The sequence below is a fragment of the Saccopteryx bilineata genome, chromosome 4 (assembly GCF_036850765.1).
Source record: "Saccopteryx bilineata isolate mSacBil1 chromosome 4, mSacBil1_pri_phased_curated, whole genome shotgun sequence".
Lineage (NCBI taxonomy): Eukaryota > Metazoa > Chordata > Mammalia > Chiroptera > Emballonuridae > Saccopteryx > Saccopteryx bilineata.
In genome coordinates, this window is record NC_089493.1 from 80,105,009 (window position 1) to 80,126,858 (window position 21,850).

Here is a 21,850-nt window from a genome sequence, read left to right on the forward strand (position 1 = left end):
TGATTTTTTTTTTTTTTTTTACAGAGACAGAGAGAGTCAGAGAGAGGGATAGATAGGGACAGACAGGAACGAAGAGAGATGAGAAGCATCAATCATTAGTTTTTCGTTGCGACACCTTAGTTGTTCATTGATTGCTTTCTCCTATGTGCTTTGACTGTGGGCCTTAAGCAGACCGAGTAACCCCTTGCTCAAGCCAGCGACCTTGGGTCCAAGCTGGTGAGCTTTGCTCAAACCCGATGAGCACACGCTCAAGCTGGTGACCTCAGGGTCTCTAACCTGGGTCCTCCACATCCCAGTCTGACACTCTATCCACTGCGCCACTGCCTGGTCAGGCTTATTTTTTTAATTAAACAAAAACATCAGAAAAGCAAACAAGTAAAAGAAAGATTATGCAAATGAGATGCAAACTCAATTATCGTGATTAAGTAGCAAGTGGGGGTGAACAGAAGCACGTCAAACTGGACGACAGTGCCACACATTGACTGTTCAGTAGGGTGTATGGACAGGATCAGATTGTCCAGCAGTTCCTGTGGGATCCTCTGCCACTCTTGCTCCAGGGCAACTTGCAGCTCAGGAAGTGTTGTGGGAGGCATTGGACGGTTTGCCAGATGTCTTCTCAGTGCATCCCAAGCATGTTCAATGGGATTCAGGTCTGGAGAATGTGAAGGGCAGTCCATGCATTCGATTCCCACCTTCTGAGCATGTTGTTGAAGAGATGCACATGGTGGGTGGGGCCTTGCATTATCATCCATGAAAAGAAAGTTGTTTCCAACTGCTCCAGCATGGGGTACCACTATAGGGGGCAGGACCTCATTTTGATATCTTTTTTTTTTTTTTCAGAGAGAGAGAGGGATAGACAGAGACAGAGATGAGAAGCATCAATCATTAGTTTTTTCATTGCGCGTTGCAACACCTTAGTTGTTCATTGATTGCTTTCTCATATGTGCCTTGACCGCGGGCCTTCAGCAGACCGAGTGACCCCTTGCTTGAGCCAGAGACCTCGGGTCCAAGCTGGTGAGCTTTGCTCAAACCAGATGAGCCTGCACTCAATCTGGCGACCTCGGGGTCTTGAACCTGGGTCCTCTGCATCCCAGTCCAATGCTCTATCCACTGCGCCACTGCCTGGTCAGGCTCATTTTGAGATCTGACAGTCACAATCAATTTCTGATGATGTGGAGGTTGGTACAACCACCAATGCTGATGCTAGCCCACACCATTATTCCAGCACCACCGAAGGAGTCCCTTTCTTGCAGAAAAGGTAGATTCTCCCATGTTCCTCATACACGCCACATCAGGACACGACAATTGTCAGGCCACAGACTGAACCGTGACTCATCTGAGAGGACAGTTGACCACTCATCACGGGTCCAATGACAGTGCTCATCAGCCCACCTTCTATGGGTTCATTGGTGTTAAGCAGATAACGGAATGCATATCATTGGTTGCTGGGCATGCAGTTTAACACGATGGAGCCAATTTCACATGGTCTGGGTGCATATCAGCCGTCTAGTGGCAGCAAGAAACTGTCCCCATAGCTCTGTTGCATTGCTGCACCTATTCCTTCTTGCCAATAAGGTCAAGTGGCGGTCATCTCTTGCTGTTGTGACAGATGGGCGACCCTGCCCTTGTCCTCTTCGTACTGTGCCAGTCTCTTGAAAGCGATTCCACAGTCTGCTAATCACGCTTTGGGATGTTCCAAGTGCTGTTGTCACTGTCATCTGTGTCCGATCAGCTTCAAGACATCCTATGGTGCCTGACCTGTGGTGGCGCAGTGGATAAAGCATCGACCTGGAAATGCTGAGGTTGCCAGTTCGAAACCCTGGGCTTGCCTGGTCAAGGCACATATGGGAGTTGATGCTTCCAGCTCCTCCCCCCTTCTCTCTCCTCTCTAAAAATAAAAAAAAAAAAAGAAAGAAAGAAAGGCATCCTATGACCCTCCAGGATTCCCATTTGAGCAAATTGTGTTGCAGGGGCATTGCAAGGGCAGGGAAATTGCAGGATGTGCACTTTCAAGATCAGGGAACATGCAGATACCCCAGTCCTTTCAGCCTTTTGAACAATGCATTTTCACCAATGAAATAAAAGTTGGTTTTACATCTCATTTACATAATCAACAAGTTTCTGTCTGATGTTCTTGTTTAATAAAAAAAATAAAATGCTTTTTTTATTGCTTCATATTCATTTCAAAATATCCCCTAATTTTTGTGAGCAGTATATAATTATACACACACACACTAATCTATTTATTTTTTATTTTAATTTTATTTTAATTATTTATTTATTTATTCATTTTTAGAGAGGGGAGAGAGAGAGAGAGAGAGAAAGAGAGAAGGGGGGAGGAGCTGGAAGCATCAACTCCCATATGTGCCTGACCAGGCAAGCCCAGGGTTTTGAACCGGCGACCTCAGCATTTCCAGGTCGACGCTTTATCCACTGCACCACCACAGGTCAGGCCTCTATTGATTTTATAGAGGGAGGGCAGAGGACCTAGGTTTGAAACTCCAAGGTCGTCAATTTGGGCACTGGGCTCATCAGTTTGAGTGCGGTGTCACAGCTTGAGTGTGGGATCATAGACATGACCCCAAGGTTGCTGGCTTGAACAAGGGGTCATTGGCTCAGCTGAAGCCTCTCAGTCAAGGCACATATTAGAAGCAATCAATAAACAACTAAGGTGCCACAACTATGAGTTGATGTGTCTCATCTCCCTCCCTTCCAGTCTGTCCCTCAATCTCTCTCTCAAAAAACAAACAACAGCAGTCATCACTAACTGAGTTTATCACTCATTAACTAAATATGATTCCTTTGCTAAATAGGTGATGAGAAACCTTACTTACCTGATTTTCATTTTCTTTTCTTGCTTCCTGTTTCAGGTGGGCTTTCAAGGCTTTTAGCAACTTGCCTGCCTGCAGGAAAGTTAAAGATCTTAATAGTACAGCCAAAAATCAAATAAGCAAGACAGATCCATTGAACGTTTTCTCCTGTTCTTATATTTATCAACTGTCCTTTGGAATGGCTCTGGAAATAGAATGAAGACCAAAATAGAATTGGTCCCTGTCCTCGCAGATTTCAGAGCAGGCTGAAGTCAGACAAGAAAAGGCAACGACAGTGCAGTGGTGTCTGTGCCAACGTGAGGAAAATCAGAATGTTGTGACAGAACAAGGTGGGCTTGCCCACAGGGTCGAGACTTCAGCAGGTAACTGGATTGGCCAGTTCTAGGGAAAAGGCATGATGTCTCTAGCTGTTGAGGCCTGCAGGATGATTAGGAGAGTGGGGCACAGGGAAAAGTATAAAGAAATACCATGGGGAGGCAAGAATGAGTGAAGTTTAAAAAACTACCCTGGCCAGGTAAGTCAGTTAGTTAAAAGTGTCATCCTAATACACTAAGGTTGTAGGTTTGATCTCTAGTCAGGGCACATAAAAGAATCTAGTCTGGCTTGAGTATGGAATCACCAGCTTGAACGTGGGATCATAGGCATGACCTCATGGTTGCTGATTTCAAAAGGGGTCACTAACTTGGCTGCAGCGCCCCCTCTCCCATCAAGGCACATATGAGAAAGCAATCAATGAACAACTAAGGTGCTGCAACTATGAGTTGATGCTTCTCATCTCTCTTCCTCTCTGTCTGTCCCACCTCCTCGCTAAGATAAAAATAAATAAAATCAACCTATCAATGTATAAATAAGTGGAACAACAAATCAATGTTTCTCTCTCTCTCTCCCTAAAATCAATAAATACAAATTAAAAGAGCCTGATCAAGTGGTGGCACAGTGGATAGAGCATCAAACTGGGACGTGGAGGACCCAGGTTCGAAACTCCGAGGTGACCAGATTGAGAGTGGGATCACTGAAATGGTCCCATGGTTGCTGGCTTGAAGCCCAAAGTCCCTGGCTTGAGCAAGGGGTCACTTGCTCTGCTGTAGCCCCCCCCCACACTAGTCAAGGCACATATGAGAAAGCAATCAATGAACAACTAAAGTGCCACAATGAAGAATTGATGCTTCTCATCTCTCTCCCTTCCTGTCTGTCCCTCCCTTTCTCCCTCTAAAACAAAACAAAATAAGTTCCAGACATCACTTTACCACAAAATACATCAGCCACATCTCCTAAAAATAAGGAAATATTTTCCTACATAACCTCAAATACATTATTGTACCCAGGACAGGCAGAAGTTTCCAATATCCTGATACGTAGCCTATAATCAAATTTTTTCATCTATCTCCAATGATAGCTTTTCTTTTTTCTTCTTCTTTTAATAAACATTCTTTAAAATATTGATTTGAGAGAGAAAGGAAGAAAGAGAGAGAGACAGGAACATTGATCTGTTCCTCTAGGTGCCCTGACCGGGGACAGAACCAGCAACCTCTGTGCTTCAGAATGCCGCTCTAACCAACCCTGAGGTCAGGGTGCTCTTCTTTTCTTAAATTTCCTCCAATAGGATCAAGTCAAGTTTCTCATTATTTTTGGAGGAGTTTGGGTTTTATTTTAGGTATAAGGACAGTCACGGGAGGGCACTGAGCAGAAGAAAATGACATGTTCTAAGTTTCAAAGAGCACTTGAGTACCAAGAGAAAGCACAATTAGAGAAAACAAGGCCAAAGAGAGAAGCCTGGGTTACTTCATGTTCAGAGATTTGGCCGAGGAAGAACCAGCAAAGGAGACTAGAAAAAAGTGGAAGGCAGGGCCCTGGCTGGTTGGCTCAGCGGTGGAGCGTTGGCCTGGCGTGCGGGGGACCTGGGTTCGATTCCCGGCCAGGGCACATAGAAGCGCCCATTTGCTTCTCCACCACCCCCTCCTTCCTCTCTGTCTCTCTCTTCCCCTCCTGCAGCCGAGGCTCCATTGGAGCAAAGATGGCCCGGGCGCTGGGGATGGCTCCTTGGCCTCTGCCCCAGGCGCTAGAGTGGCTCTGGTCGCAGCGGGGCGACGCCCCAGAGGGGCAGAGCGTCACCCCTGGTGGGCGTGCCAGGTGGATCCTGGTCAGGCGCATGCGGGAGTCTGTCTGTCTGACTGTCTCTCCCCGTTTCCAGATTCAGAAAAATACAAAAAAAAAAAAGAAAAAAAAAAAGTGGAAGGCAGGACAAAATGAAATACCAAGGAGACGGACCACAAGCTTTGTAAGATGCAGGGCATGGTTGTCTTGATAAGAGCGCTTTCAGTGGTAAAGAACAAAGAAATTGGCCTGACCTGTGGTGGTATAATAAAGACTTGTATGATCAAATTTGTCTGAGTAATAGTAACTCTCAACAAATATTTGACACCTACTATGTGCCAGACATTGTGTGCTAGGCTGGCAATGGGCTCTGTAGTGACAAATAATGCAGCAAAACACCTCTGCGACAACAGGTGATTCATTGACCACCTCAGATCAGCTGCCTCAAGAGACGGTAATCGGTGGGAATTATAGAAAAAGAGCTAAACTTGCAATAGTTCTTCAAAGACCCAAACGGTTGTGGGGTCTTATGGTTAGCCACAGCTCTGAACTCCAGTAGGAAGCCTCCACTTTAATTCCCAAAGAGTAGGTGTAAATAATAAAATGTACTGCACTTAGTACTATAAAGACTTCCAAGGTGGAAGGATGGAATCCCTGTTTAAGGAATTTAACTTTTAGTAGAAAAGATAACACACGTACACAAATAACAAGTGCAAGGTGGAAGCCTGCCAAGTGCTCAGAAACAGTACTTGAAATTAAACTGTTCTAAATCACTGAGGGCTCCTGGGATTACTGGGCTGGTGGACCTGTGGCTAAGGGAATGTAGAGGAGGGGACAGGGCACCAAGTCAGTGATGACAGTTGTCTAACTGTGACCAGTAATTGGCAATTATTCATGCAGATAAAGAAGACAGAGGGAGAAGGGGATCTGAGGCCTAAGGGTCAAATAAGCAAAGGCACAAAGATGGACAAAAGTACCAAGAATTCAGGGAGTAGTCAGTTTAGATTCGGTCTTATAGAAAAGATTGTAACTAAAAAACAAACAAACAACTATCTAGCCAGATTGCAAAAAAACCCTAAGGTTCTAGGCTTTATTTATTAAGTACGGGGAAACCATTTAACACCCACAGTTCAGAAATATCTCCAAAGACACTCCTTTATCATTCAGCCCCAACAGACACCTGGGTGTTAGAGGAAAGCCAAAGCACCAAGTGACTGTCTGTTCCCATCCTGAGAAAGGGAAGGTCAAGACCAAGCATACATGACTGAAGGCAGTCGTGTCCAGGGAAGGCCTCAAGGACGTGATGCTTGGCCCTGCTGAAGCTTTCTGCAGGTCAGGAATCAGACAGTAGATGGTGTGGTGTTATGTCTCAAAAAAGGCAAGAGCAATCTAATCAGTTTTGCAAAACTAAATAATAAAATTGTACACTGTATTCTGTTTGTTAGTTTCTCACACATGATGTCATGTTTCTGTTTAATAAATCTGATCCCGCTAAGGCACTTCAATCCTGGAGAGATTGAGGTGGCCCTTCTGGAGCTTTCTGCAGGTCAGGAATCAAACAGTAGATGGTGTGGTGTTGTCTCAGAAAGGGCAAGAGCAATCTAATCAGTTTTGCAAAACTAAATAATAAAATTGTAGTAGTGCAGTGTCGGTCAATAAGACAGCTGCTGCCTCATTCCTTTGCGGCTCCTCTTCATGAAACCCTGAATAATAACACCTGGGCACTGATTATTTTGTTTAAACCATTTAAAAACATTTGTAATGGCTGATTTAGGTATTCATTCAGTGTAAATAGCAAAGCCAGAAGAACAAATCTCCTGAGTTTATATTAGCAAAATGTGAGAAAGCACCAACAGAATCTAATACATCCAAACTGAATTGCCACATTTCCCCCCAACATTCTGCAGCCTCAAGAGTCAGACCTTACTGATTTGGAAACACTACCACAATAGTGATCAATAAATGAATGATGAAATAAAAAAAAAAAAAAAAAAAAAAAGCCCTGGCTTAGTTGGCTCAGAGGATAGAGCATCCGCCCAGTGTGCAGTGTGCAGTTGTCCCAGGTCAGGTCACACAAGGGAAGGGACCATCTGCTCTTCCCTTTCCCTTTCTCTCCCCCTTTTCTCTCGCAGCCAGTGGCTAAATTGATTCAAGCCGCAGGCCCAGACAGGGGTTGCCCAGTGGATCCTGGTCGGACTCACGTGGGAGTCTAACTCCTTTCCTCTCACTTAAAGAAAAAAATAATAATAAACGATCATTCCAGATCAAGGCTGAGTTATAAAAATATGTGTATGGAAGTGGACCCTAAACACCATCCTTTCTTCCAGGTCCCCCAATAGAGATTTTGGGCGCTGTTACAAATTATGTAAGTTTGGAATTTTACAAAAATCAAGGCAGTTATTTCCTTGACTGCCTAACAATTAATGTCTATCTCCCCTCCTTTATTGAGGTACAGGTTACTCTCAGGATTCCAGGAAGGGAGGGAGAGTTAAAATCAGTGTAGGGTGGTATGTAAATTTTGTCTCTTATTGAAAGGGAAAGGAAGTTCTTCAAATAACCTTAATCCTTTCATACAATTATAGTTAAACTAAATGACCCAGTCGTCCTTGTAAGTCAGGCAAACTCCCATATCCTTTTCCCTCCATTCTCTAAGAGAAAGGACAGGTCAAGAAACCTGACTTTCTCTCCTAAAATACTAATATTAATTTTTGCAATTCTTTGGTACCTTACCACACCCCTCTGTCTAACTTTCGCAGAGATAGATACTCACGAAACAAATCTATCCCCCGCTAAGAAGCAGGCTGGATCCCTTCCGACCGCGTCTCCCTAAGACCGCTCAGCCTACCCCACCCACTGCTACCGTCCTCCGCCACCGGCCCATACCCTCAGGTTAGCTCGGAGGCCCAGACTCTTGGCCAGGTTCTGCAGGTCACTGTACTTGAAGGAGTTCAGCTCCTCCACTGAGGGGACGGGCATCGCGATCCACAGTCCAGGAAACCACGCTGAGTATCTTCCAGGCACCACTGAGTCTTTCAAAACTAGCGCCAAACTAAGCGTTTACCAAGCCAACCTTTATAGACAGTTTAAAATTAAGAATGCTGCACTTCCATTGGTGAAAAGTGCCTCGGAGGCGGGGTTTCCTGTCGGTGACCAATAGAAAGGCTGAACCCCCTTCTAACCACACGTATCTACGTTCCACCCCTCACCAACGATCAGGCTCCAAGGGCGTGCCCAGGCACTGACTGCGCTGCAGGGCTCAAGGTATCCAATGAAGACGCAGGGCCCGTGTTTGGGGCGGGGTCTAGTATGTGTGTTCAAAAAGAAGGCGGCAGCCATGGCCGGGAAGATGGCGGCTTGGCGTAACTCCCGGTGTAAAAAGTTGGGGGACGGTGACTTTTGTGATGGCGCTAAGACAACTGACGAACATTCTTCTACGACTTCCATGGAGTGGGACACGCAGGTGGTGAAAGGGTCCTCGCCGCTCGGCGCCTCAGGGCTGTGGACAGAGAAGCCGCCATCCGTCCCGCGGCTGCCGTCGTGGCTGCAGCCCGAGAGGTGCGTGGTGTTCCAGTGCGCGCAGTGCCACGCCGTGCTCGCGGACTCCGTGCACCTCGCCTGGGATCTCTCGCGTTCCCTCGGGGCCGTTGTTTTTTCCAGTGAGTCCGAGCGGCGTCTGGGGAAGGCGGAAGAGGGCCCGAGAGGGTGTTCCACTTTTTCCCGAGGTGGGGAGCCGGCGGGGTAAGAAAAGAGAGTTAAGATCTAAATATTAGCCCTTTACTAGGGATGGGGGCAATTTACTTGATTTTTGTGGACTTGATGAGCCTGTCAGAAGGTGGGTAGTCTTTCTAGGTAGTCATTCGTACTCGATTTCATTTTCTTTTCAGGGGTTACAAATAACGTGGTTTTGGAAGCTCCCTTCCTAGTTGGCATTAAAGGTTTACTCAAAGGCAGGTACGTACTGAGATTCCTGATTGGTGTCTAGTCCTTGCCTTAAGGATGCTGAGGAGCGTATATCCGGCCTGCACAAGGAGAAAACAGTTTGTTTCTATTTTGCGCTGGAAGAAGGTTTATTCCATCCATACAGTGTATTGAAAGTATGCTTCTTTTACCTGTTTCAGTATTCTCTGAACTTGACGCATTAATGAATGGAAAAGTTGTATTTGTAGATTTTAAGGTAAGGACCACATATCCCTAGTGGCTTGTGCAAGTGAAGTGAGGCCAAGAAGGGTATGTCTAGTGGAGGAAAAAGGAGGAAATGACTTTTTGGTGTATGGTAGAATAATAAACTAGAAACCACAATCCTTTGAAATAACTAGTGTGTGTGTGTGTGTGTGTGTATTTTTTTAAGAGAGAGAGAGACAGGGACAGATAGACAGAAGGGAGAGAGATGACTGAAGCATCAACTCATAGTTGTGGCATCTTAGTTATTCATTGATTGCTTTCTCACATGTGCCTTGATGGGCGGTTGTGTAGGGGGTGCACTCCAGGCAAGCCAGCAACCATGGGGTTATATCTAGGATCCCACACTCAATCTGGCGAGCCAGGGCTCAAGCTGGTGAGCCTGGGCTCAAGCCAGTGAGTAAGGTGTTGCAAGGAGAAACTGATGATTGATGCTTCTCATCTCTCTCCGTTCCTGTCTGTCTGTCCCTGTCTATCCCTCTCTCTGACTCTGTCTCTGTAAAAAATAAAAATTAAGAAAAAAATAAAAAAAGATAAGGTCATAATTCTGTATAACATGGTACAACAATTTTACATATAACTGAAAATGCACTAAGCCTTTTACCAGAAAAGGTGGTCAAGTTCATAGTCAATGTTTACTTTTTGCCTTGATTTGTCATCCATGATTTCTCTTGCGGCCAGAATCCACAAAGTTATCTGTAATTTGGGGTGTAATTATATTAAAATATGAGTTAACCTTTTTTGAATGTGATACTCTTATTGTAGCATAATTTTTAGAAATGGTTCCAGTGACTGGTTATTTTGTATTTTTTCTCTGATTTTCTTTCTTACCCTTATTTTGATGTTTTTGTTTTCCCCCAGCACTTACAACCTTTTATTCTGTAGTTCCTGTGGGATACCCATTGGTTTCCATCTGTATTCTACCCATGCTGACCTGGCTGCCTTGAGAGGTCACTTTTGCCTTTCCAGTAATAAAATGATGTGGTGAGTAGATTTAGATATTCTTTACCAAGGTAATTTTAAAAGATCTTCCAGAAAAGGCAGAATGTTTGTACCAAAGAAGATGCTAAAGCCAGGTGCTGGGACACTGAAGTCCCAGGTTTGAAACCCTGAGGTTGCTGGCTTGAGAGCAGGCTCACCAGCTGTTGAGCGTAGGGTCGTTGGCTTGAGTGTGGGGTCATAGACATGATCCCATGGTTCCGGGCTTGCCCCAAAGGTCACTGGCTTAACAAGGGGTCACTGGTTTGGCTGCAGCCTCCCCTTCAAGGCATGGATGAGAAGCAGTCAATGAGCAACTAAAGTGATGCAACTATGAGTTGATGCTTCTCATCTCTCTCCCTTCCTGTCTTGGTTGCTCTCTCTCTGATCTTCATAATCATATAATGGAATAATTGAGAACACATACTTTCATTATAGAAATTTGTGGAAGTAAGCTTTTCTTAAATAATGTAGTAAACACTTTTGGGTTTGTGCCTAGCCCCTGTCTCCCTCCCAATAGGGTTGGACCTTGTGGCCATATTTGTATCATGTGTGGTACCACTCCCAGATAATGGGATCAAGAGTGAACACTTGACCAAGTTAAGCCAGTCAGGCTTTCTACCCTAGGTATTTGAAATAAGGACCCAGAGGCATTGGTAATTTGCAGATGGTATTGGTGCTGAATTTGGGAAGTGAAAGGTTTAGGGTAGCTATTTTCTACATTATGCATGTAGATACAGAGAAATCTTGTCTACAGAAAAAGACACGAAGCAGATACACAAAGAAAAGTAAAAAACAATGACTATGTGGCCTCAAATCTGAATAGGTACCCCACTGGCTGGTCCTTCTTGTGAATTACTTTGGATATTTCTTTATCTTCCTAATAAATTCACTTACTAATTAAGATTTATTCTTAGAGGCCTGACCTGTGGTGGCACAGTGGATAAAGCGTTGACCTGGAATGCTGAGGTCGCCAGTTCAAAACCCTGGGCTTGTCTGGTCAAGGCACATATGGGAGTTGATGCTTCCTGCTCCTCCCCCTGTTCTCTATCTCTCCCTCTCTCTCTCCCCTCTCTCTCTAATAAAAATGAATAAATAAAATCTAAAAAAGTAAATAAATAAAAAAAATTTTAAAAAAAGATTTATTTTTAGAATAAACTAAAACATCCATCAAAGTCTTTTATTGACCATTAAAAAAAACCAAAAAACTGTCATTGATGACATAGTTTGTGCGAGGCACTCACTAAGTTCTTATATAAGAAAATTGGGGCTCAGTAAGATAGAGGATCTGAGATTTAAATCCATATCTTAATTCTAACGTTAATTTTCCTTTTATAAAACAAAGTTTCCTTTTTTTCACTTAATATGCGTAGATAGGTATTTCTACTTGAGTTATGGATGACTAAACAATAAACTCATAAATCCTATCCTTCACCATGAGGTTTAGTGTACACTAGGTATACCATTTGTTTTCTTCTTTACTTTTAAGATTTTATTCATTGATTTTGCAGAGAGAAGGGTACATGGAATGAGAAGTAGTTGCTTCACTCTAGCTGTCTACTGGTTACCTGTCATATGAGCCTTGCCCAGGCAAGCCCAGGGTTTTGAACCAGTAACCTCGGTGTACCATGTCAGTGTTCTATCCACTGAACGACCACAGGCCAGGCCCATTTTGTTCTTCAGTGCAGATTTTCAAAAGGTGTTATATACTTGAGAAATACTATAATTTCTGCTTTCTTATATAATTTCTATTTAGAATTAAGTTTAAAGAATTTTATTTATTGAGTTTTTTGTTTATTTGTTTTGGGTTTCTTTTTTTTCTTCTTTTTTTTTTTTTAATTTTATTTATTCATTTTTGGAGAGGAGAGAGAGAAACAGAGAGAGAGAAGGGGGGAGGAGCTGGAAGCATCAACTCCCACATGTGCCTTGACCAGGCAAGCCCAGGGTTTTGAACCGGCGACCTCAGCATTTCCAGGTTGATGCTTTATCCACTGCGCCACCACAGGTCAGGCTAGAATTAAGTTTAATGAGGAGAGCCCTGACTGGATAGCTCAGTTGGTTAAAACGTTATCCTGAAGCACAGAGGTTGCCGGTTTGATCCCTGGTTAGGGCACATACAGGAACAGATTGATGTTCCTGTCTCTCTCTCTCCCTTCCTCTCTCAATAATGTCAATAAAAAAATTTTTTTTAATTAAAAAGGGGGATGAAATGATCCCCCTTAGTAAACTCAAGTATTTTTATTGATTTTATTATTTTTTTGAGAGAGGGACAGATAGGGACAGACAAGAAAGGAGAGAGATGAGAGGCATCAACTCATAATTCTGGTAGAATGGTTGTGCATTGGTTGCTTTCTAATATTTGCTCTGATTGAGGGTGGGGGGTGCACTAGTTTAGCCACTGACCCCTTGCTCAAGCCAGCAGCCTGGAGCTTAAGCCAGCGAACATGGGCTTCAAGCCAGAGACTGTGGTGTTGTCTATGATCCCGTGCTCAAGTCAGCGACCCTGGGACCTCAAACCTGGGTCCTCAGTGTCCCAGTCCGACACTCTACCCACTCTGTCACTACCTGGTCAGGCTATTTATTTTATTTTATTTTTTTAAAAGATTTTATTTATTCATTTTAGAGAGAGAAGAGGGAAGGAGCAAGAAGCATCAACTCCCATATGTGCCTTGACTGAGCAAGCCCATGGTTTTGAACTGGCGACGTCAGCATTCCAGGTCATCACTTTATCCACTGTGCCACCACAGGTCAAGCAAGCTATTTATTTATTTAAAAAAATTTTTTTTTTTTTTTTTAAGTGAGAGGAGGGGAGAAAGTCAGACTTCTGCATATGTCCTGACCAAGATCTACCTGGCAACCCCTGTCTGGGGCCAATGCTTGAATCAACTGAGCTATCCTCAGCCACCTGAGGCCGATGCTTCAGACCAGTCAAGCCACTGGCTGCAGAAGTGGGATAGGAGGAAGGGAGAAGCAGATGGTCACTTCTCATGTGTGCCCTGATCAGGGATTGAACCAAGGACATCTGCCCACTGGGCTGATGCTCTATCAACTGAGCCAACCAGCCAAGGCCTAACCAAATATTTTTTAGAAATAGTTATAAGTAGCCTGACCAGGTGGTGGCGCAGTAGATAGAGCATTGGACTGGAATGCAGAGGACCCAGGTTCAAAACCCCAAGGTTGCTGGCTTGAGTGCGGGCTCACCAGCTTGAGTGTGGGGTTGTAGACATGACCCCATGGTTTCTGGCTTGAAGCCCAATGTCCCTGGCTTGAGCTCATGTCACTGGTTTGAGCAAGGGATCACTCGCTCTGCTATAGTCCCCTGGTGAAGGCACATATGAGAAAGCAATCAATGAATAGCTAAGGAGCCACAATGAAGAATTGATGCGTCTCTTCTCTCTCCCTTCCTGTTTGTCCCTATCTGTTTCTCTCTCTGCCTCTCTCTGCAGAGCTATAATTTAGGTTTTGTTTAGGGGAAGTAAGCTTTTAGTAACAAAAAATTTTAATATAAATTTGCCTGACTGGTGGTTGCTCATTGGATAGAGCGTCAACCTGGGATGCTGAGGTCCCTGATCCAAAACCCCATAGTTGCCTGCCTGAGTGCAAGCAAGCCAGCTTGAGAGAAGGGTTTCTGGCTTGAGATAGTCCCCCACCCCAATCCATCAAGGCACATATGAGAAGCAGTCGATGAACAACTAAAGTAAACCAACTACAAGTTGATGGTTCTCATTTTTCTTCTTCCTCTTACTCTTCCTTTCTGTCTTTCTCTAAAACCAAAAAATTTTTTTGAAAAGCATTATGGGATTCTAAATAATTTTTTATTCTTTAAAATGAGTTAGGCTCGAAGGTTGGTATATTCTTTGTTTCCTTTTTTCTGTGTGAGAGGGAGAGACTGAGAAAGGAAGGGAGAGAGGAGAATAATCAGCTTGTAGTTGTGTCCCTTTAGTTCTTCATTGATTGCTTCTCATACGTGCCTCGACTGGGGGGCTCCAGGTGAGCCAGTGACCCCTTGCTCAAGCCAGCAACCTTGGGCTCAAGCCAGTGACCATGGGATTATGTGTATGATCCCAAGCTCAAACTGCTGACCTGGGGGTTTCAAACCTGGGACTTCAGTGTCCCAAATCAACACTCTACCTACTGTGCCACCACTGGTCAAGCTGTTCTTTCTGATCAAGTAGAAATTAGAAAAGTATAGGTAGGACAAGTCTGGGAAGATAATATATCTATGTGTGTATTAGAATTAATTTGGTTGCCAGTCACAGGAACCTAACATGGGTTTAACAAGTAAAGGGTGTAGGTGGTTGGCCACTCCAGGAGTCTTCTAGTGGCTCAGCCATGACAGGGATATGTGTCAGTATCTCTGGTTCTCTTGGCCTTTTCCTTTTGCATACAGGATGGCTGCTGCAATTATAAGCATTATATCCATAGACAGTAGCATCTCCACGTGGAAGGAAAGGGATTTGAGAAGTATGCAAATACAGGAATGGTCTTTTTTTTTTTTTTTTTTGTATTTTTCTAAAGTTGGAAACAGGGAGGCAGTCAGACAGACTCCCGCATGCGCCCGACCAGGATCCACCCGGCATGCCCACTAGGGGGCAATGTTCTGCCCCTCTGGGGCGTCACTCTGCCGCAATCAGAGTCATTCTAGCGCCTGAGGCAGAGGCCACAGAGCCATCCTTAGTGCCCGGACAAACTTTGCTCCAATGGAGCCTTTTCTGTGGGAGGGGAAGAGAGAGACAGAGAGGAAGGAGAGGGGGTGGGGGGAGAAGCAGATGGGCGCTTCTCCTGTGTGCCCTGGCCGGGAATTGAACCCGGGACTCCTGCATGCCAGGCCGATGCTCTACCACTGAGCCAACCGGCCAGGGCCAGGAATGATCTTCTTTTATCAGCAAAATAATTACTGGCCAGAACTATGTTATGATCATCTTTTCTTTTTTTTTTTTTTTTTAATGGGGGAGGGCTGCTTTACCAGGTAGTGGCACAATGGATAGAGCATTGACCTGGGATGGAGAGAATCCAAGTTCGAAACCTAAGGTCACCAGTCACCAGCTTTCGTATGGGTTCACCAGCTTGAATATGGGGTCGCTGGTTTGAGCTCATGGTCACCTGTTTGAGTGTGGGGTCATAGCTATGATCCCATAGTCGCTGGCTTGAGCAAGGGGTCACTGGCTCAGCTGGAGCACCCCCAGCCCTTCAAGGCATGTATGAAAAAGCAATCAACGAATAACTAAAATGCTGCAACTGCGAGTTGAGGCTTTCTAACTTTTCCCCTTTCCTGTCTGTTTGTCCGTCCCTGTCTGTAGGTCTCTAAAAAAAGAAAAAGCAGGAAGGGAGAGAGAGAGAGAGAAGCATCAACTTATTCCATGTAGTTGTGCACCCATTGATTGCTTCTCATATGTGCCCCAGTCTTGGCTCCAACCAGCAATTCCCTTGGGATCCAGCTGGCAACCAAGGCCCTCTGGGATGATGCCCTACACTGTGCCAGCAGCCAGGACTGTCATGATCATCTTAAGTTAGGAAAGGAAGTATGTGACAATAGGGAAAAAAGATTGCCACAGTTGGCTTAGAAAATTTATGCTTTATCTGCTAGAAGTGGGCACACTGAACAAAATCTTGGTTCTGTTAACACCAAAGAACTGAAGAATGGCTTCTGGATAGGCAACCAACACTTATTTGTCATAATGTGATTACTTCTAATGTACTACACAATCTACTGGTGGAGCATGGAGCTTACACTCATCGTGTTTATTCATTTGACTGGTTTTGTGTAATTTTTCCTGGTTTTGTGTAATTTTGTCTGATATATTCCTGGCTGGAAAAGGGTAGAATGAGGAATAGAGTCTCTTCTGATGATTTGTTAATTGAGAATTTGTTTTTCCTCCAAAATACATTATGAATCTTGAAATGGAAATCATTAAGTAGGCTGTCTTTGTTTGACAGATACTACTTCAGAGGGCAAATTTGGTTCATTGATGATCTCTTTTTTTTTTTTTTTTTTTTTTTAGGTATAAGGAGGGAAGATAGTGAGGCAGGTTCCTGCATGCATCCCACCTGGCAACCCCATCTTGGGCCGATGCTCAAGTACGGAGCTATTTTTAGTGCCTGTGGCCATGCTTGAGCCAAAAAGCCACTGGCTGCGGGAGGAGAAGAGGGAGAGAAGGGGGAGAGGGAGGGGAAGAGAAGCAAATGGTTGCTTTTCCTATGTGACCTGATTAGGAATCGAACCAGGATGTCCATATACCAGGCTGACACTCTATCCATTGAGCCACCAGCCAGGGCCTCATTGATAATGTTAACTGTGGTATGGTACTAATATTTATTCTATTTTCTATCTAGCTATTTCTTAAAAACAAAAGCCATCGTAAGTGCATCTGAGATGGATATTGAAACCATGCCTCTTCCAGAAAAAGTTGCAGAGGTAAAATTTCATGATTGTTTTGTTTCTTTTAACCTAGACAACTCCAACTCCTCATAATTTGTGTCAGTGAACTTGGGGGTGATGAAATGATGTGATACTCTAACAATTCTTTTTTTTTTTTTTTTTTAAGCGAGAAAGAGGAGACCCAGAAAGGGAGAAAGATGAGAAGCATCAACTCATAGTTGTGGCAAATGATCTCAGTTGCTTAGATGAGGGGGGAACATAAATACTGTGAAAAATTATTATGGGAGATGACTTTAAGAATGGTGACCTTAGGCCTGACCAGGCGGTGGCACAATGGATAGAGCGTCGGATTGGGATGCCGAAGACCCAGGTTCGAGACCCTGAGGTTGCCAGCTTGAGCGTGGGCTCATCTGGTTTGAGCAAAAGCTCACCAGCTTGGACCCAATGTCGCTGGCTCCAGCAAGGGGTTACTTGGTCTCCTGAAGGCCCGCAGTCAAGGCACATATGAGAAAGCAATCAATGAACAACTAAGGTATCGCAACGAAAAACTAATGATTGATGCTTCTCATCTCTCTCCGTTCCTGACTGTCCCTATTTATCCCTCTCTGACTCTCTCTCTGTCCCTGTTAAAAAAAGAAAAAGAATGGTGACCTTAGGAGTTCCACTGACAACCTTTTACCCAGCAAAACAGTCATAATGGAAGAAAATTATAAAGAAAACAATCATCTTAAGTCTGGAAAATTTCCTTAAAGCCTAAAGTAAATGAGACATTTTTTCAAGAAAACCTACTAATCCTTAGTAAGAACAGTGAGAGCCTGTAGCATCTGAGCCATAACATGGTCCCTCCTTCCCAGAACCCTCAAGCTCAGAAGGGAATGCAGCCAGGAACACAGGGGTCCTTTATCCCCTAGCTCCCATTTGAGGGCTGTGGTTTCTTCCCAGGGGAGGCAGGCTATCAGTATTTCTCATCAGAATCTCTTCCAAGCAAGAACAACCAGTTTCTAGTAGGCTGATAGTTCTGGGAACTCATTCACACTTGCCCCGCCTTGCTCATAGGGCAGAGGTTTCCTGGTGGCAGAGGTAAGCTGAGAAGACAGAAGCTACTGCCTCTGCCCAGCACCCTGCATATAAAGCAGGGATGTCATTGTGAGAGACACCACCCCTGTCTCCAATTTAGGATCTCAGTTGAAGAGACAGATTGCAAACACAGAGCTTTGAAGCTCTCCCAAGGAACTGCCTTTATTTTTTTACTTTTCTATTACCATTGACAACATTAGTTGTATATATACAGTGTAGTGGTTAGACATTTATATAAATTACGAAGTAATTTCCCCCATAAGTCTAGTACCCACCTGGCACCATGCATTTTTTTTTTATTTTTTTTACAGAGACAGAGAGTGAGTCAGAGAGAGGGATAGACAGGGACAGAGAGACAGGAACAGAGAGAGAGATGAGAAGCATCAACCATTAGGTTTTCATTGTGTGTTGCAACACCTTAGTTGTTCATTGATTGCTTTCTCATATGTGCCTTGACCACGGGCCTTCAGCAGACCGAGTAACCCCTTGCTGGAGCCAGCGACCTTGGGTTCAAGCTGGTGGGCTTTTCCTCAAACCAGATGAGCCCGCACCACCATGCATATTTATTGCAATATTATTGACTATATTCCCTGTGCTGTACTTTATATCCTGAGACTTTTTATAACTGCCAGTTTGTACCGCATAATTCCTTCAACTTTTTCACCTTGCCCCCGAACTCCCCTCCTGTCTGGCAACCATCAGTTTGTTCTCTATATCTGTGAGTTTGTTTCTGTTTTGTTAGTTTTTTGATGATGTTGTTGTTTTCAATTACACATATGAGTGAAATAATATGGTAGTTTTCTTTGATTATTTCACTTAGAAATTTTGTCCTGGTCTGAGAAAGAGTTAACCACCTTGATGATGTATGAAGATTATAGACCCTTTCATATGAAATTAACTCTTTCTCAGACCAGCATAAAATTTCTAGCTGACTAGCACTGGAGCAGCAGTTGAAAACCATGGGTCTTAAGTCTATGCATGTTGTTGCAAATAGTAAGCTTTCATTTCTTTTTTTTTCAGCCAAGTAAAATTCCATTTTATATATGTACCACATCTTTTTTGTTTTGTACTTTTTTGTACCACATTTTTATCCAGTCATCTATTGATCTGCACTTAGGTTGTTTCCATATCTTGGCTATAGTGTAGAAATGTCCTTTGTCTCTTTGCATTAAAGCCTACTTTTTTTTTTAAGTGAGAGGAGGGGAGATAGACAGTCTCTCGCATGTGCCCCAACCAGGATCCACCCAGTAACCCCATCTGTAGCCAATACTCAGACAACCAAGCTATTCTCAGTGCCTGGGGCTATTGCTGGAACTATTTGAACCTGGCTGCAATAGGTAGAAGAGAGAGTAGGAGGAGAGGGAGGGTTGAGATGCAGATGGTCGCTTTTCATGTGTGCCCTGACTGGAAATCAAACCTGGGACATCTGCACCCTGGGCTGACACTCTTATCTACTGAGCCAACTGGCCAGGGCCTAAATTCTACTTTTTCTAAGTATTGCTACCACATTTTCTTTTTTCTCTTCCACTTGCATGAAATGTCTTTTCCAACCCTTTACTTTCAGTCTGTGTGTCTTTTGATCTGAAATAGGTTGCTTGTAAGCAGCATATATGTAAAAGTCTTTTCTTACCCATTTAGCAAACCTGTTTATTAAAAAAAATTTTTACCAAGAGACAAAGACAGGAAAGGAAAGAGATGAAAAGCCCCAACTCATAGTTGCAGCCCTCTAGTTATTTATTGATTTATTTCTAAATTGTGCCTTGACCATGGTGGTGGGGCTTCAGCTGAGCCACTGACCCTTTGCTCAAACCAGTGACCTTGGGCTTCGAGCAAGCGACCACAGGGTTATATGTATGATTCTACGCTTGAGCTAGCAACCATGCGCTCGAGCTGGTGAGCCTGTGCTCAAGCCGGATGAGCCTGCGCTCAAGTTGGAGACCTCAGGTTTTGAACAGTCCACTGTGCCACCACCTGGTCAGGCCACCCTTTCTTTTGATTGGAGTCCATTTGTATTTAAAGTAATTATTGATACGTATGTAGTTATTGCCATTTTATTATTTATTTATTTTTCACTTTAAAAAGTACCCTTGCCTGACTGATCTTTCATGTAAAACTTTATATCTGAGGACCTTATTATACTCTTTGTTGTATAAACTTCTCTTAGAAATATACTGCTTACGCCTGACCAGGCGGTGGCACAGTGGATAGAGCGTTGGACTGGGATGCGGAGGACCCGGGTTTGAGACTCCGAGGTCACCAGCTTGAGCGCGAGCTCATCTGTTTTGAGCAAAAAGCTCACCAGCTTGGACCCAAGGTCGCTGGCTTGAGAAAGGGGTTACTCGGTCTGCTGAAGGCCCACAGTCAAGGCACATATGAGAGGGCAATCAATGAACAACTAAGGTGTCGCAACAAAAAACTGATGATTGATGCTTCTCATCTCTCTCCATTCCTGTCTGTCTGTCCCTATCTATCCCTCTCTCTGACTCTCTCTCTGTCCCTGTAAAATATATATATTTTTTATTGCAATATAAGTCTATATATATCTATATATGTGCTTACAAAATTACAAAACAGTATATATATATATAAATATATATATATATTTATATATATATATATACTGCTTACAAAAATTAGGGGATATTTCAAAATGAATATGAAGCAATAAAATATCTCCTAATTTTTGTGAGCAGTATAAAACAAATGTGTTAATGAAATGTGCTGAGACATTGCCAGCTTCCAGTAACTATCTTGAATTTGAAACGGCTTCTAGTACCAACAAATTGAGAGTTAAGTTTGAAAAGCTCCAATATGGGCCCTGGGTGGTTGACTCAGTGGTAGAACATTGGCCTGGCGTGTGGAAGTCCCGAGTTCAATTTCGGCCAGGGCACACAGGAGAAGTGTCCATCTGCTTCTCCACCCTTCCCCCTTTCCTTTCTCTTTCTCTTACCCTCTTGCAGCCAAGGCTCCATGGCAGCAAAGTTGGCCTGGTCAATGAGGATGGCTCCATGGCCTCCGCTTCAGGAGCTAGAATGGCCCCGATTGCAGTGGAGCAACACCCTAGATGGCCCAAGCATCGCCCCCTGGTGGGCATGCAGGTTGGATCCTGGTTGGGCGCATGTGGGAGTCTGTCTGCCTCCCCGCCACTTCTCACTTCGGAAAAATTAAAAAAATAAAATAAAAAAGAAGCTCCAATACACCTTAACCAGGTGGTGGTGTAGTGGATCAAGTGTCGAACTGGGACACAGAGGACCCAGTTCAAAACTCCGAGGTCGCCAGCTTGAGTCTAAGGTCACTGGCTTGAGCAAGGAATCACTTGCTCTAATGTAGCTCCCCCCCCATCAAGGCACATAGGAGAAAGCAATCAATGAACAACTAAGGTGCCACAATGAAGAATTGATGTTTCTCATCTCTCTCCTTTCCTGTCTGTGCCTATCTGTCTCTCTGTCACAAAAAAAGTAAAAATAAAATGCTCTGATATGTATATATTTCTCTTTCCAGCTGAAAGAAGAGATAATGTTAACGCATACTCACTTAAATTCACTGATGGAGACACTGAAGAAACTGACTCCTGACCAGTCCAAGTCAGAAAACTGATCAAGAACAGAGCTGGAATATCAGCATCAGGCCTAACTGCCATCTTCTAAAACAGATGCCGTTAGATCATTTCTTGAGAAAGATGAATTCCAGGAATGGACAGGAAGTGTGGTTTATGTTTAACCTCTAGCCTTATTTTTCAAATTTTTGTGAAAGTTTCTAGAAAATGAGAAACTAAGAAGCCTTCTGTCCAGGTTTCATAGCTGTTTGCCTTTAGAAATTATTTTTAGCTTGAGTATTATAATAATTTCTGAAAACATCTTTAACTGCATATTTACGGATTAAGAGGCAATGTGCCATGAATGCTCTAATCAAAAAGTGAGTTTTAAATAAAGTTGTACTTGAGGCCCTGGCCGGTTGGCTCAGCAGTAGAGTGTCGGCCTGGCCTGCGGGGGGACCCGGGTTCGATTCCTGGCCAGGGCACATAGGAGAAGCGCCCATTTGCTTCTCCACCCCCCCTCCTTCCTCTCTGTCTCTCTCTTCCCCTCCCACAGCCAAGGCTCCATTGGAGCAAAGATGGCCCAGGTGCTGGGGATGGCTCTTTGGCCTCTGCCCCAGGCGCTAGAGTGGCTCTGGTTGCGGCAGAGCATCGCCCCCTGGTGGGCAGAGCGTAGCCCCTGGTGGGCATGCCGGGTGGATCCTGGTCGGGCGCATGCTGGAGTCTGTCGGACTGTCCCCGTTTCCAGCTTCAGAAAAAAAAAAAAAAAATACAAAA

At 44.1% G+C, this 21,850-nt stretch overlaps 2 protein-coding genes across 4 annotated transcripts in view; one reads left to right on the forward strand and one right to left on the reverse strand.

Annotated features, from left to right (window-relative positions):
• The window catches only part of NUSAP1 (nucleolar and spindle associated protein 1), a 39,565-nt gene extending 31,600 nt beyond the window's left edge, over positions 1 to 7,965 (reverse strand). For both annotated transcript variants that reach the window (XM_066277027.1, XM_066277026.1), the window contains exons 1-2: positions 7,809 to 7,965; positions 2,835 to 2,903 (exon numbers count right to left, since the gene is read on the reverse strand). In XM_066277027.1, the coding sequence (XP_066133124.1) occupies positions 2,835 to 2,903; positions 7,809 to 7,901 (162 nt within the window). In that variant the 5' untranslated portion in view covers positions 7,902 to 7,965. The remainder of the gene's footprint in view (positions 1 to 2,834; positions 2,904 to 7,808) is intronic.
• A 260-nt stretch (positions 7,966 to 8,225) lies between these two features.
• OIP5 (Opa interacting protein 5) lies at positions 8,226 to 21,850 on the forward strand. 2 transcript variants are annotated; one of them, XM_066274850.1, is made up of 5 exons: positions 8,226 to 8,581; positions 8,810 to 8,876; positions 9,990 to 10,088; positions 16,416 to 16,497; positions 21,040 to 21,850. In XM_066274850.1, exons 1-5 carry the CDS (start codon positions 8,260 to 8,262, stop codon positions 21,133 to 21,135), a joined length of 666 nt encoding a protein of 221 aa, XP_066130947.1. In that variant the 5' UTR covers positions 8,226 to 8,259; the 3' UTR covers positions 21,136 to 21,850. The 2 variants fall into 2 exon arrangements, with proteins under 2 accessions (XP_066130947.1, XP_066130945.1); XM_066274848.1 differs by having other exon boundaries at positions 9,966 to 10,088; positions 21,040 to 21,848.

Excerpts from the sequence above, each read along its gene's own strand:
- OIP5 (XM_066274848.1), top strand. The coding sequence starts at position 8,260 with ATGGCCGGGAAGATGGCGGCTTGGCGTAACTCCCGGTGTAAAAAGTTG. Across the intron at positions 8,582-8,809 it reads CGGGGCCGTTGTTTTTTCCA|GGGTTACAAATAACGTGGTT; the intron begins GTGAGTCCGAGC and ends TTTTCTTTTCAG. Across the intron at positions 16,498-21,039 it reads TTCCAGAAAAAGTTGCAGAG|CTGAAAGAAGAGATAATGTT; the intron begins GTAAAATTTCAT and ends TTCTCTTTCCAG.